Raw genomic sequence first — 15,649 nt, forward strand, 5'->3', positions numbered from 1 at the left:
TATATATATATATATATATATATATATATATATATATATATATATATATATATATATATATATATATATATATATATATACTTATTACATTTTTGCCCCTGCCGCACCCCCGCACCCGGGTTTTTTGGAAGTGCCGAATCCCCGCGCCCGCACCCGCACCCATGTGACATATCTTTATTCACCTACATTGATGATTGTGATATGATATTGATTCTTGTCTATGTTGATGACATAATTATAACACGGAGTAGTCACTTACACATTCAAGATTTAAAGTCCTTGCAACACAAGTTTTACTTGAAAGATTTTGTTCTCAGGTATTTTCTTGGTGTACAAGTGGACAAGACATCCAATTATTTGGCTCTTTAACAGAGTAAATATGCCCACTATCTTTTGCAACGCAGTGGTATGGCAGAACGTAAACCTGCTAAAACGCCAATTACACTAAATACAAAACTGCAAGGAGATAGTGAGTTAATTTGGACTTTCCAGAGAAATCCAAATTTATAGTAGGGGCACTTCAATACCTTTCTTTTAAAAGAAAAGAACTAGCATATGTCGTTAACCAGATATCACAGTTCATGCATGCCCCTAGGCGAAGTCATATTGATGTTGTGAAGAGGATCCTTAGATACATCAGAGGCATAATTATTGATGGTCTTGTGTACTCCAAGCTGACAAATCATACATATCCGATGGACCTTGTGGTGATTGCATATTTAGACGCAGATTGGGCAGGTGATCCCTCCACGAGAAGGTCAGTTACAGTTTATGGAATATTTTTAGGAAGACATTTGGTCACATGGCCCAACAAGAGACAAAGAACTGTAGCCAGATCAAATACAGAGGAAGAGTATAGGGCCACAACTGTTGTCACAGTTGAGATTTTATGGATTCGTTACCTACTTTCGGCCTTGAGGCAACAAATAGATAAATCTGTCATATATTGTGACAATCTAAGTGCAGTGGCAGTTGCAACTAATCTTGTTCAGCATGGGAAGATGAAGCATGTTGAGTAACGAGTGGAAGATAAGGAAGTACAACCACATCTTATTCTTGGAGAACATAAGTAGCTGGTCTTTTCAGCAAACCATTACCCTTCCTTTGTCATTGGATACTTCAAAAACAAACTGTCCATGGTCTTGACCCTTGCACAATTTAAGGGGTAGTGTTAAGGATAGGATGTGAAGGGTATTTTGGTCATTATCAGTATCCCAGTCTTATTATGATTCAGACCCTAGGTGGTGCCTTGCTGAGGGTATTCTGGTCATAATAGTATATAAGTCCTATTGTAATGCAAACTCTAGTTATATCAGTCTTGTTGTAATGCAAACTCTTGTAGATCTCATCTTATAAATAGATACATAAGGGCGTCTCCTCATGTATGAGAAGAAAAGAGGAATATCCTATTCTACTCTCTCTCTCTCTCATTCTAAACTACTCAAGTTCCTCTAGGGCTTGTTTGTTGGCTCGTCCAAGGTTGAACATAACTGACAAAACTCATGTTTTGTCTATTTTGTAACAACTGGACTAAGGCCAATGTTTGTTTCAATTGTACAAGAAGTTGTGCTCCATGTGTCTAACGTTTTATTTTACGTTGTGTGCGAACAATATGAACACACACGGATAATGGGTCAGATAACTTTGTTTTGGATCATACGACTTGATCCACCCAACCATATGGGTGTTTTAACAAACACATTATGGGTTTTTTGTAATGAAATATGCGGAAAAGCAAAGAGTGCACTAGGCACTTACAACATCCACTAATGAACAAACAACAAGGGCTAATACCCAAACCCACAAGAGACAACACAACATAAAAATATAAATGTCTCTTATTGAAAGAGAGAGAGCTCTCAAGAGTGAGAAATACAAGAGGGGTTCACCCCTATTTATACACAAGAGAAGGAGAGGGGAAGGGCCAAGAGGCCTTAAAAGGAGAGCCACATAGGGGGCTCCCCATGTAGTCGTTGAGAGCCCCCAACGGTCACAAATGTGACCGTTGGGGCCCCCATCGACTACATTGTGGGGCCCCTTTTGTGTGAGCAAAAAAACAAAAAATAAAAAATATGATTTACAAAAAATAAAGAGAAAAATAAAATAAGAAAAACAAGTACTCCTATCGGGTACTTGTGAAATGACAAAAATACCCCTATCGGGTATTATATATATATATATGAATTACATTTATTTTAACACCCTCCCTCAAGCTTTACGGGGATATAACCGAAAGCTTGTTAAGAAGAAACAAAAACCGAGGAGCCGCAAGAGCCTTAGTGAAGAAGTCCGCCAACTGGTACTCTGATGTGACGTAAGGTAGTGCTATAGTTCCTCTTAGGTATTCATCACGAACGTAATGGCAGTCCATCTCAATATGCTTAGTACGCTCATGGAAGGTGTGATTGCTTGTAATATAGATTGCGCTTTTGTTGTCCCAACACATCTTCGAAGGAGTAGAGATGACAATGCCCATATCACTGAGGAGACTTTTTAGCCACACAAGTTCCATGGTTGTAGTGGCCATAGCACGATATTCTGCTTCCGTCGAGGACAAGGATACTTTGTGTTGCTTCTTGCATCTCCACGAAATCATAGAGTCACCTAAGAAAACACAAAATCCGGTAGTTGAGACTCGGTCATTGGGATTTCCTCTCCAATCTGCATCAGTATAAGCAATTAAATCAAGTGACGAGGCAGAAGAAAGAAAAACTCCCTTAGTTATGGTATTTTTGATATATCTGACAATCCTTAAGACTGCACTCATGTGCACGGTTGTAGGTGCATGTTGAAACTGACTGACAGAGTGGACGGCATGAGCAATGTCTGGCCGTGTGATGGATAAGTAGGTTAGAGACCCAACAAGTTGCCGGTAGGGAGTAGGATCCTCGAGAGGTGTTCTATCTTCCAACCTTAATTTTGCATTGATGACTTCTGGGGTTTCTGTCTTCTTATCATCGGAGATACCAGATTTGGAACAGATGTCAGCAGCAAGTTTCATCTGAGAGAGAATGTACCCTCGAGGAGAGTACGCCACTTCAATTCCTAAAAAATATCTCAAGAAACCAAAGTCAGACATATCAAAATTTTCTTTCAAAACCTTTTTAATATCATTAATGCCTTGCTCATCACTTCCTGTGATGATCATATCATCAACATAAAGTAGTAAAATAACTATTGAAGACCCTGCACTTTTCACAAACAAAGCAGTGTCAGTATAACATGAACGAAAATTCAAACTTGTCACTACATTACTAAATCTATCATGCCAAGCCTTTGGGGCTTGTTTTAAACCATATAATGCCTTTTTAAGTTTGAGAATCTTATTTTTACCAATACATAATCCAGGTGGGGGATCCATGTAAACTTCTTCATTTAATTCGCCATTTAGAAATGCATTCTTAACATCGAGTTGATAGATAGGCCATTTTTTCACTGACGCAATAGCAATAAGAGTCCTAACACTAGTCATTCTAGCAACAGGTGCGAAGGTTTCTTCATAATCTATTCCATATTCCTGAGCATATCCTTTAGCTACTAACTGTGCTTTATAACGTTCTAATGAACCATCGCTCTTGGTTTTAATTTTGAAGACCCATCTACATCCTATTGATTTCTTTTCAGTGGGTAACGAAGTTATTTCCCAAGTTTTTGCTTTTTCAAGGGCACTAAGCTCTAAGTTCATGGCTTCAACCCATTGGGGAATATCTTTGGCCTCATTATAGTGTGAGGGTTCATGAAATGAATGCAACGCAATTAGACATGCTCTATATCTTGGAGTTAGGGACTCATAGGAAACAAACCTATTAGGAGGATTGGAGATCCGACTGGATCTCCTTAAAGAGGTTTCTTCTATGTTGGATCCTTGAGAGTATTTTTCTAAGGCGCTCATCTGAGATTGTTGACCACGCCTAACATATGTTTGGATTGGTCTATTATTTTCATCTATAACATTATCAAGAGGAATTTCCTCTAGGTCATTCAAAGACACATTAGAGATTTCCTCTTCTTGAGGAGTCTCATCTTCTTGAGATAGAAGATCAAATAAAAAAGTATATTCACTTTCGTCAATATCTTTAGTTTTCACAAAACCATTTTCATTTTCCAAAAATGTTACATCTTTGGATATATAGAGTTTGTTATTTTTCAAGTCAAAACATCTAAAACCCTTTTGATTTTCTCCATAACCCAAGAAAACACATTCAATAGCTTTAGGAGATAATTTGTCCCGTTTATTAGTAAGGACAAAACATTTACATCCAAAGACTCTTAATCTATTGAAGTCGGGTGTTCTTTCAAATAGTTTTTCGTATGGAGATGTATTTTGTAAGGATGAAGATATCATTCTATTTATTAAGTAAGTTGAGGTTAAGGCCGCTTCGGCCCAAAAATTCTTTGGAATTTCTTTGAAAATAAGGAGTGTCCTAGTGGTTTCCATGATGTGTCTATGCTTTCTTTCGGCCAAGCCGTTTTGTTGGGGAGTCCTAGGACACGATCTTTGATGACAAATTCCATTTACTTCTAAATAGTTTTGAAATTCATTTGATAAATATTCTCCACCCGAATCGGATCTAAGAGTAGAGATATTACTTGAAAACTGATTTTTAACTATCATATGAAATTTTTTGAAAAAGTCAAAGACTTCGGATTTTAAATTGAGGAAGTAGATCCATACATACCTAGTGTAGTCATCGATGAAAGTGACGTAATAAGAGTACCCTCCTTTAGACATGACGGGAGAAGGACCCCAAACATCCGAATGGACTAACTCAAAAGGTCTTTTGGACACAAAGGTTCGGTTTGGAAAAGGAGTAGATTTCATTTTGCCAAAAATACATTTCTTGCAAACAAAATGTTTCTCATTACAAAATTTCTTTCCAAATGGAAAGGAGTACATTTTTGAGAAACTTGGATGTCCAAGTCTTTGATGCCAAATATCAATATTTTTATCTTGGACATGGTTACAAAAAGAGTTAGTGGGGAGTTTCAAGTTGCTTATGTAATAGAGATCTCCCCTCCTATGACCTTGCCCAATCAGCTTCCCGGATCGGAGATCCTGTATATAGCAATCCTTAGTTGAGAAGGAGATTTTACATCCATGATCACATATTTGAGCAACAGAGAGGAGATTTAAATTAAGTTGAGGTACAACTCTCACGTTTGGCACAAAGAAATCTTTTGAAAAGTTTAAGGTTTCAAAACTTTTTACTTGTAAAGATGTACCATCGGCAGTTGAAACATAGGAGTTTTTATAATTATTACATAAATCGGAAAGCTCATTTTCAAGAGGGGTCATATGAAAGGAAGCTCCAGAGTCAAGGATCCAAGACGACATACCTGGAGGAGAGGAGGAAGCTACGATGGCACCCGAAGTTATGGAATCTTGAGTAGAGTTTGTAGTGCTTCCGATAGTTGAGCAAGAGAAAAAGAGTCATTTCCTTTGATTGCTTCCTCTTTCTTTTGAGTAGCTTCTTCAACGGAAGCAACCTTATTTTTCGGTGCTTCATTCAACTTAGGGCAATTAGGTCTTATATGACCCGGTTCTTGACAATGATGGCAAATGGCTTTTCTATAATTGCCATTATAGTTATTTTGTCTTCCAAAATGTGGAGGTTTGTAAGTTTTCATGTGGTTGCCGGGTTTTGATACGGCCAAGACATCATCTCCTCCTTTAATCATGCCAAGACGGGTTTCTTCTTGGCATATTTCGGCTATGGCATCTTCCAAGGGAAGAGGCTTTGATCTATGTAAGAGGGAGGATCTAACTTGCTCATATTCGGGCCTAAGCCCATGTAAAAATTGGAAAAAGTGTTCTTTTTCCATTTGTTCTCTCCTTAATTCCACATCTATACTAGAAACCCATTTTGGTTCTAGTAAAGATAGCTCATCCCATAGAGGGCCAAGAGTGCTAAAGTAGTCCCTAACACTCATTTCTCCTTGCTTGATAGTCCGGATTTTTTCTTGAAGAAAGAATTGACGAGCAAGGTCTTTTTGGGTAAACATACCTTTCATGAAGAACCATGCTTCATTTGCCATCCGAAATTTGACAATGTTGGCGCAAATCTTGAGCTCCACATTGTTCATGAACCAAGCAAGAATCTTGGCATGCTTACTTTCCCAATCTTCTATTTTAGATTGGTGATCTTCAATGGCCTTCATGCGGGCATCTCCTTCAAGAGGTTTCTTTTGATCACCTTCCATCTTAGTTAGTTGAAGTTGCGGTTTCGGAATAGTGCCCATAACGTATCCCCAAAGCTTTTTCCCCTTGAGGTTGTTTTCCATGGCGGCGGCCCACATCATGTAGTTGGAGCCATTGAGCTTGAAGGAGAGATCAATCTTTTGTTCTCCTTCCATAATAATCACTTACAAGATGATGAAAAGAAGAGAGATATAACAAGAAAAAAATATAGCTACACAACTAGCTATATTAAGAAGAAGAGCATACACAAGGCTCTGATACCATGTAATGAAATATGCGGAAAAGCAAAGAGTGCACTAGGCACTTACAACATCCACTAATGAACAAACAACAAGGGCTAATACCCAAACCCACAAGAGACAACACAACATAAAAATATAAATGTCTCTTATTGAAAGAGAGAGAGCTCTCAAGAGTGAGAAATACAAGAGGGGTTCACCCCTATTTATACACAAGAGAAGGAGAGGGGAAGGGCCAAGAGGCCTTAAAAGGAGAGCCACATAGGGGGCTCCCCATGTAGTCGTTGGGAGCCCCCAACGGTCACAAATGTGACCGTTGGGGCCCCCATCGACTACATGGTGGGGCCCCTTTTGTGTGAGCAAAAAAACAAAAAATAAAAAATATGATTTACAAAAAAAAAGAGAAAAATAAAATAAGAAAAACAAGTACCCCTATCGGGTACTTGTGAAATGACAAAAATACCCCTATCGGGTATTATATATATATATATAAATATATATATATATATGAATTACATTTATTTTAACATTTTAGCCCTGGATATGGATCTCAGACTGGATCTAAATACGAAAAAATATTTTAAATTTGAGTAATTTGAGAAAAATAAGAATTGATATTTTCTTATATATAAATAATTTAATCAGTGTCATATTACATCTAATTATGAAAGTTTATCATAAAAATATCAAACCCTAAAACCAAATTAACTATAAAAATCAAATTATCAAACCCTATTAAATCATAAAACCTTAAAATGCAAAAAAATAAATCATAAATAAACCAAAAAACTCTAAACTATAAGAAAAATGAACCATAAAATTAAATAAAAAGCCTTAATTCAAACCCTAATCGAAGAAAAAAAATAGGCCTAATCAAATACAAGTAAATTTTTAATCAAATTAACTATAAAAAGCCTTAATTAAAAAAATTTGATTCAAAGCCCTAATCATATAAAATCAAGAAAAAATTTCTAATCAAATCAAAGAAAACCCTAATCAAATTAACTATAAAAAGGCCTAATTTAAAAAATTTGATTCAAAGCCCTAAATAAAAAAAATCTAATCAAATTAACTATAAAAAGCCTTAATTTAAAAAATTTGATTCAAAGCTCTAATTAAAGAAAATAAAAAACTAATCAAATTAACTTTAAAAAGCCCTAATTTAAGAAATTTGATTCAGATCCTTAAGAAGAAGAAGAACGAAGAACAAAAAAAAAGAACGAAGAAGGGGGAGAGAGAGAGTGGAACAAAGAACGAAGAAAAGAGGAAAGAAGAAAAGGGGGAAGAATGAAGAACGAAAAAGAAGGGGGGAGAGACCAAGAGCGGAACAAAGAAGAGAGGAAAGAAGAAAAGGGGGAAAACAATGAAGAAGAGGAAGAGGCCTCACCACCGACGCTGCCTCACCCCCTCACTGCCTGGCTGCAAGAGAGAGAGAGAGAGAGAGAGAGAGACCCTCTACTGACTTTTTTTTAATAGTTTCCCCCTCCTTGTTCTAATCGTAACAGGGGGATGGGACAAAAATTATTGGTTTAAAAGGACGTGGGGCATCCGCCACGTCCTTATTTTGTTATATTGAGGGATGGCAGTGAATTGGGGGAAACGAGGCTCCACCCCAGCTCGCCTCGTTTGGACCAGGGATAGAGGACATGAAACGACGATGGAGGTTAAAATCAAAACTCGTCCAGGGATGGAGGCGGTGATGGACTTACGTGTTCCCCCGCCCCTTCCCCGATCCCCGTTAGTAAAATAATTGAAATACCCTTCGACGGTTTGACCTCCTTCGATGGCAGAGGATTGGGGGAAACGGAGCCCCGCCCCATTTGGACTGGGGATGGAGGACATAAAATGGGGGTGGAGGTTAAAATCAAAACCTGTGCGGGGGTGAAAGCGGGGATGGAGGGCAAAATTTTGAGACGGGGCGGAGGTGGAGACCTTGTCCCCCGCATCAACCTCGGCCCACTGCCATCCCTAGTTATTTTCCCCCCACCCCCCACATTCCCTACGTGATTTCTGTCCGAAATTGTGCGGAGACGGGGGATCAAACAACCCCCAAGGGTTGAGCTTCCCCCAAATATGACATTCTTAAGTATGTTAATCTGTGCAGATATGTGTATTAAATTTTAGATGAACTATTTTACATATGTAATAAGTTTGTGCAAGTCAAATTATGCAAAAAAATTCCATCATGTCAAAATAATACATCTACAACTACAAAAGCATTTTTTCTTGTCCAGCAATATAAGCTGGTGGAGCTTTCCCCAACTGGAAATTGAAATAGATTGTTCCCTTAGCTAACATTGTATATCATTTCAATTTGATTTATTAATATCATTAAATTCAAAAAATTAGTTAGAAAAGGTTACACAATCAATTAGTCACCAAATTCAAGTTATCTCAAGAACCTGTTTGATGAGATCATGCAATACTGTAGCATGCATTAAATGCACATATTTTATTTGTTAGATTCTTAGATCAAGTTGTTGCATTAATGTTACTTTTGTGTGTCATTCTCATATTTTTCGGTATGTTTCCTATTTCTTATTGGTTGTTGCTTCGTCAATAAAGCGTTTCTTTTATTTATTTGTTTTTTTAGATATTTTTTTAAAGGTTTTTTAAGTTTTTAAAAATATACTTTTGAGGCTTACACTTTATGCCATAAAGCTTACGCCTCGCTTCATATGTTTGTGGAGTGCTTTGCTATGCCTTAATGCTTTTCACAACATTGGTTTGTAGTATCAATCAGTTTTAACCTTCTGCTTTTATGCTTTGTTTTAGACTAGTTATTTTCAGGCATATTGATTTTGTCCTTTTCAACATTCAGCTTCATCGAGTGTGCAGAGCTAGTGGTGCAAGAGTTTCTTTCGATACATTAAATACAAGAGATTCCTTTTACCGTACTTCGGTCACCTTTGTTTTTAACATATGTTGCAGGTGCTTGCTTCAATCACTTCATCAAGACATTTTGTTTGTTCGTTGTTTATGTGTTCATGCTATTTATGATTTTTTGACCTCATGATAACCCTTTCATAAATCTCTGAAGCTCAACATGCGACAATGCACTGGTTCAAATTGATGGTGAGGCGGCACCACATTTTTTAGCTGGGCTTGCTGAAAACATAGGACTTGAAGATACCCGTGCTTCAAATATTGTTTCTGCAGCTGTAGCGGCACGCACACGGTCATTATTTTTGCAAACTTGGGTAAGTAGAGTTTCTTTTGCCTTTCATATTCATACTATAATTTTTAATATAAACTCTGGTTGTTAAATTTATACCTTGATTTGGTTTTATAAACTGTGCCATTTTACTGCACCGCAACTCTTTTGCATAATTTATTCAGTTTCCTTATTCTTTTTTTGCAAGTCCCTACTCTAAACAATTTCTGTGGTGGTCTAAGTAGTTAAGCTTGCAATGTTGCAGATAAGTCTTCATGCATATGCAAGTTGCATTTATTCCTTATTGTTAAAGAGCTCTTTTGTCTGGGTTTTCATTGTAGGATGAGGAAATTTAGGTATTGCTTTTTTTAGGTTTTGGGGTGAGTTACCTTCTCTGAAGAGCAAGTATCTTGTTTTTTTTTGGATTTTTCTTAATAGGGCATTAATGCCTTCAAAGTGTCTTCAGTTCCAAAATTGATGCTTCGGTCAATTGATTCTTGGTACTTCTAGGATGTCTCAATACATTTTGTATGTGAGAGAGGTGTCTCTTTCTGTGTGTATGTATGCACATGCATGCACGTTTCCTGTGCATTATGCCTGTGCATGTATGAGTGGGTGGGTGTGAATGTGCGGTGTCATTACTTGACATTTTTTTCCTTTTTTGTAAACCATGTCCTTCAAAAGAGCTTGGAATTCATGACTAAGTTCTAGGGTTCTGAATGGTATTCTTTTAAATGTTCTGAATCATCAAGTCACTGTTGTCTAATGCATGGGATCTGTGCAAAATATGTGATCTTTGTTGTCTAATGGAACAAACACTAATACAGTATTATCTTAATGGAGTTGGTCAAGTTTAAATCTATGTATCATAGTGCTTCTCCAGTTGCTCATTTATGGATCTGTCTAGTCCTTTGGCATAAACATTTGATTGCGTTAATGCACCTGTATCTATTTGCTGCATGCATTGTCTAGAAAACACAGTGGCATCATGATAAGTGATCACCAAGTTCTGATTGACTTACATTCTTCCAAATTTTCTATTGGTTGTTATCTTAATAGATCCAGTTGGTATGAATGTTACCAAGTGTTATTGGTTAGACATATTACTCTGTTTATTATTGAAATCTGCTCTTTTAAATTAAGGATAGATTTCTTGATTAGATCACATTTTTATAATCGCAATAGTTCTTGTGTCTGGTTTATGGTGATGAGCATGAAAGCTATATAATTTCACCTTGGCAGGCATTGGAGATTCAAGGTAAAAGGTCCGAGGCACTGCAGGAGCTTCAAAAGTTATGTCTTGTCCATCAGACATTTCCTCCTGATGAACATTCTGTACGTATCTTATCAATGAGATTTACCTACTTTTTGAATTCTTGTTATTGAGATAATTTTTTTACTGAAAGATAATATGCCTGCTTGTTTCCCTTTTGGTAATTTATGTAATAACTATAGTTAGGGCTGTGGAACAAACTGAGCCACTCATGGCTTGGCTCACAAAGCGATCGTTCAAACTCATAAAATAGGCTCTGCAAGGCAAACATAAATATTTGCTGTTCGGCTTGGCTCCACTCATATAAGCTCGATAAGTTAATAAATTTATTTTAGATATATTTTACATCATATAATAGGTGTAGAACATATGATTAAAGTTTTTAGTTTGCAAGCAATAGGTTTAGATATAAAAGCTTATTGCTTCCAGCTCTGAAGCAGTGTATAGTTTTGTAGGCAAGTCATCTCAAGATCGGATAGTTTACTTGGGCTCATTACGAGCTCAAACTTGGCTCCGGTCACCACAAGAAATGAGCCAAGCTTGAATACTTAAACCTCTGCTTGGTTACCAGCCCTGACTATATCTCATGCAAATTAAGGTTGTTTTTGTTTTAAACTTGTGAAATCTGAAGTGAAATTCTTGAGAATGACCTTTTACATATATGCAGCCTGAGATGGAGATGGTTGCACGAGGTCTTGAAAAGCATCTGAAATTGGAGCAAAGAGAGAAGTTGTTCAACCTTTACATTGGTGCCTGTAGTACCGGGAATCAAAGAGTTACAGCAGAAGCTCTTGGTCTGGTATGCAATTTTAAGTAGATAGTTCACTTTATAATGCATTAATAATAATTAACTTTTGACCTTTAGCATGCTTGAAGATTTTTATCCTGCAAAAACTTGGTAAAGATGATGCTGTGGACATTGGAAAAGACTGGATTATATGATGAGTAAAAATGAGTTCAGCTTCCAAGTCTAAGTGAATTTGGATCAGAGCTTCACTTGGCTCTCAGCCCCTCTGAGGAAGATCCACACATAATTGGGAAAGAATCACACATTTTCGCAGGTCTTGGCTGGATTTGTTTCCATAGTTGGATTAATCTGTCCTAATGTGCCGATTTTCTGTAGGAATCTTTATATACTAAAAAATGCAAAACAAAAGATTTGACTCTGCTTATCTTTTAAACTTGGTCAAATATTTTCAGGAACCATGAGGGAAACTGGTAATTGAACCTGCACACTTGAGTGACTTGGTTGCAGTGATACTTGGGTTGTGTTTGGATGTCTAACTTAAAAAATCGTTAATTTGTTACTTAAATTCTAAAATTTATAAAAGCATGATTCTGTAATTACTTTGAAGTTATGTTCATTGGGAACATCTTGTACAAAAAAGAGGAAGTGGAAAACCCAATAGACAGTTGGTGTACAGCATGAACACTTTTTACAAATTTAGCTTTCTAAGTCTGAATGTGAAGCTTCTGAGAGTGCAACGAAGATGGAGATGGTGACAGAGAAGAGGATAACCTCATTTTTATATTGAGATGAATGGTGATATAGAAGAGAGAAGTCCTCATGTGTTATCAACTGTTGATAAATTTTGTGAAAGTGAAGTTGCAAGAAAGCATTTCAAAGAGGACAAGACTTATTTCTGCAAGTACTGAAGAAATTCACAATGATAAATTTACTTGGGATGAATACGTGGCTTACCTATAAAAGTTTTTTTAGCTCTGAGTAGTACGATGCATTATCAATTATTTCAAATAACAGATTAAAATATAAGAATATTTCAAAAAAAAAATGAGTAGAAAGAATATTTCAAATTCTAAGTGTTTGTCATCCAGTTTTGGTGCATCTAGGGCAGTGATGTGATGTAACATAGAGAACTTGACTGATTGGATATATCCGTTTTCTATCAGTTCAATTTGAAATAGCTCTACTTTTTTATGATCACGGCAGACATTTCATCCCCAGCTTAGCTCTATCTTACACTTCTCAGTTCTTACAGAGCCTTTGTTGGCTGATCATGTAGTGGTTCCATTCTTCATTGTGAACTGTAAAATAACCCTATAAAATGATGCATTTATGTCAATCACTTCCACATACTTTCCTTAAAGCTTGATATTCACCAATCCAGTTACCTTTCTAACCTCTGCTTTATGTTCAAGTAAAGCTCGAAATAAGATGAAAATGTCTTGTTGACATAGGTCGTACAATCTCCTGTTTGCACTAGATTATTCCCCCTTCACGTCAAACAGTGATGCATACTGCATCTCTTTGGGGCTATTAAATAGTGTGCACCGATAAATTCAGTTTATGTATGTAATATGTTAAAAAATTCGGTGCTTGTGTCCTTGCTTTTTATCATGTAAACTAGAGGTCAGATAGTTTTCTCTCTAATTTTATGGCTTTCATAGTTATATAATTACTGATCTTGTGTATTTCTTCAGCCTAGTATTTCTCTTAGCCCTTCATTACAATAAACGTTCAATATTTTTAAGGGGTTACGCAGACCATGAAAATCAACTTTACTAATATCAAAAGTTCAAAATGGTTGGTAGGATAGTACTGCTACAATGTTTTTTATTCTTATGTTTTTCTGATCTTTGTTCACAGGTTTATGAGCCTCCCTAATATTCATTCACGCTCTGGATTGCTGCCTTTTTAAGTGTAGCGCTTCCATCATTCACCAATGTGTAACATCACAATCATATTCATTTGTAAAGTCTATAATATCGAAGCTGAAGTAGAGCTATTACATTCATACATTGTGTATCACTCACTACAAGGAATGAGTGTAAGAAACATTAATTTTTAACCTTTATCCACTACAATTTCTTTCCTTGTAATTTGATAATTAGATTCCTTGAATAACATTTACTCCATATTATCATCTTATACATTTTCTGTTTCACTGTTTGGCATATTTCAAATGTCTGGTGTCGCTAATCCTATAAATTTATTGGATGCAGTGCACTAGCCATTCTAAAATGTTACTTGTAAAAGATCTTGAAACGAATTCTTCTGTTCTAATGATGAAAGTCTCATTACACCTCAATTATAAACATAATCAAGCACACACCTTTGAAAGTAATCCAGACCTTTTTATCTGACTGCTGCCTCGGGCTTGAGGAATCCTGTCCATGGCGACAAATATCAGCGATATTTTGAGAGTCACAAAAATGTGGAACGGAAACATCCCAATATTTAAATATTCAAAATATTGTGATATTATTGTTTAAATGAAAATATCACAATTTTTATATTGATATTACTTTTATGTAAGCTAGTTTTTGGAATAATGGTTTTTATATTTTTACTGTTTTTTGCATATTTTTAACTTATTCATTTTCGGGATGATTTTCCATAAAAATGTGAGAAAAACTTTTGAATTTCGCACCAGAATTTAGTTGCTCTTGGTTTGAGTACTCCATAAAGATTCCCTACCAACTCTTTTGAGCCAGTTCGTATAAACTAGACCGGATAGAAGTTAGTTTTTTTTTATTACTAGAAACGGGGTCGGTTGCCCTAAAGGGGTTTGGTGCAGTGGAATTTTCCTTGGCAGTCTGTCTAGGTTCAAATCCCACAGACATCACCCCTTGCTTATACCTAAGCGTGTCCACTCCCTGTGGGCAAGGGGTAAGCTCACGAAATTTTAGGCTGTCAGGACAGTGATTGTAAGTAGGGGTGGCAAAATCTGACCAGACCCGCCAACCCGCTTCCTAGTTGGGTTAGGGTTTGGCTTAAATGGGTTCGTGTCGTAAATGGGTTGACCTGCCTAACCCGTTTATTAAATGGGTCGGGTTTGTGTTAGGGGTATGCCAACCTGCCAACCCACTTGACCCGTTTAATAAACGGGTTAGGCGGGCGGGTCAACCTGCAAGAGAGCAATAGCCAACCCACATCGCCTGAGCGGCAGCCAGAGGTCACCGGCACCGACAGCCAGCCGAAAGGCCACTGACGATGGCAACCGTTCCCCATTAGCATCATGATCGGGGTCAAAGGAAGAAAACGTCGACCAATGCTTGGTGACCTACGTCGTTTACCGGCGACCATCCGACAACCCTCCAATGGCGGCCTCCGAAAGAGGTCCTTGGAGCCTTCCGTCGATGGCAGCCTGATGGCCGGCCATCGTTGAGACTAAAGAGAGGAAAAGCTCCTATTGCGTCTCTGACGACAGCAAACTTCGTCGGCACGACGATGAACCCTAGTGAGACATAGGACATCGCCGGCGAGGCAGTGAGCCCCGGCGAGCATCCTATCAGAAAACCCCTTTCCACCAAAAGGGGTTTTGTGTCGGCAGCTACCAGAAAAAACTCGAAAACCCCTATCGACGTCGTGTAATCAGGTGTCGACCTGACCCGTTTATTAAACGGGTTAACCGCGTCATGTCGGGTTACCTGTTTAATAAATGGGTCGTGTTCGGGTTGAGGTATTCTGACCCGCCAACCCGCCCACCTGACCTGATTGCCACCCCTAATTGTAAGTACGGCAGGCAGAGCCAGCGGCAAAAGGTCAGGGCTGTTTTTCCATGTAAATATAAGAAAAAAAAAACAGGATCGGTTGTACATTTTAGATGGTAAATCACGAGCACCAGCTTAGCCCACAAAGGTAGAGATGGGATCAGGTCAGAGTGTGCTCTGAAGGTAATACCGTCAGGGCACCTTTGGATGCCGTTGATCTCAAGATGAAAACTGCATCCAAACCGTCAGAGGTAATACGGCCAGGGTGTAGTTTATTTTTAAGATTAATGACATCCAAGGCACTTCTCCGATGGTGTTTACCGTCAGAG

The 15,649-nt window shown here is 37.6% G+C and overlaps 1 protein-coding gene across 2 annotated transcripts in view; it reads left to right on the forward strand.

Annotated features, from left to right (window-relative positions):
• The window catches only part of LOC149846348 (phosphoribosylformylglycinamidine synthase), a 39,124-nt gene extending 25,382 nt beyond the window's left edge, over positions 1 to 13,742 (forward strand). Inside the window, exons 3-7 of one of the 2 annotated variants that reach the window (XM_089996311.1) lie at positions 9,260 to 9,369; positions 9,479 to 9,638; positions 10,835 to 10,927; positions 11,533 to 11,664; positions 13,474 to 13,742. In XM_089996311.1, coding sequence (XP_089852437.1) covers positions 9,260 to 9,369; positions 9,479 to 9,638; positions 10,835 to 10,927; positions 11,533 to 11,664; positions 13,474 to 13,491 — 513 coding nt within the window. In that variant the 3' untranslated portion in view covers positions 13,492 to 13,742. The remainder of the gene's footprint in view (positions 1 to 9,259; positions 9,370 to 9,478; positions 9,639 to 10,834; positions 10,928 to 11,532; positions 11,665 to 13,473) is intronic. The other variant, XM_089996312.1, reaches the window with a different exon arrangement.
• The last annotated feature ends 1,907 nt before the right edge of the window (positions 13,743 to 15,649 follow it).

The sequence above is a fragment of the Nuphar pumila genome, chromosome 2 (assembly GCF_984573655.1).
Source record: "Nuphar pumila chromosome 2, dmNupPumi1.hap1.1, whole genome shotgun sequence".
Taxonomy (NCBI): Eukaryota; Viridiplantae; Streptophyta; class Magnoliopsida; order Nymphaeales; family Nymphaeaceae; genus Nuphar; species Nuphar pumila.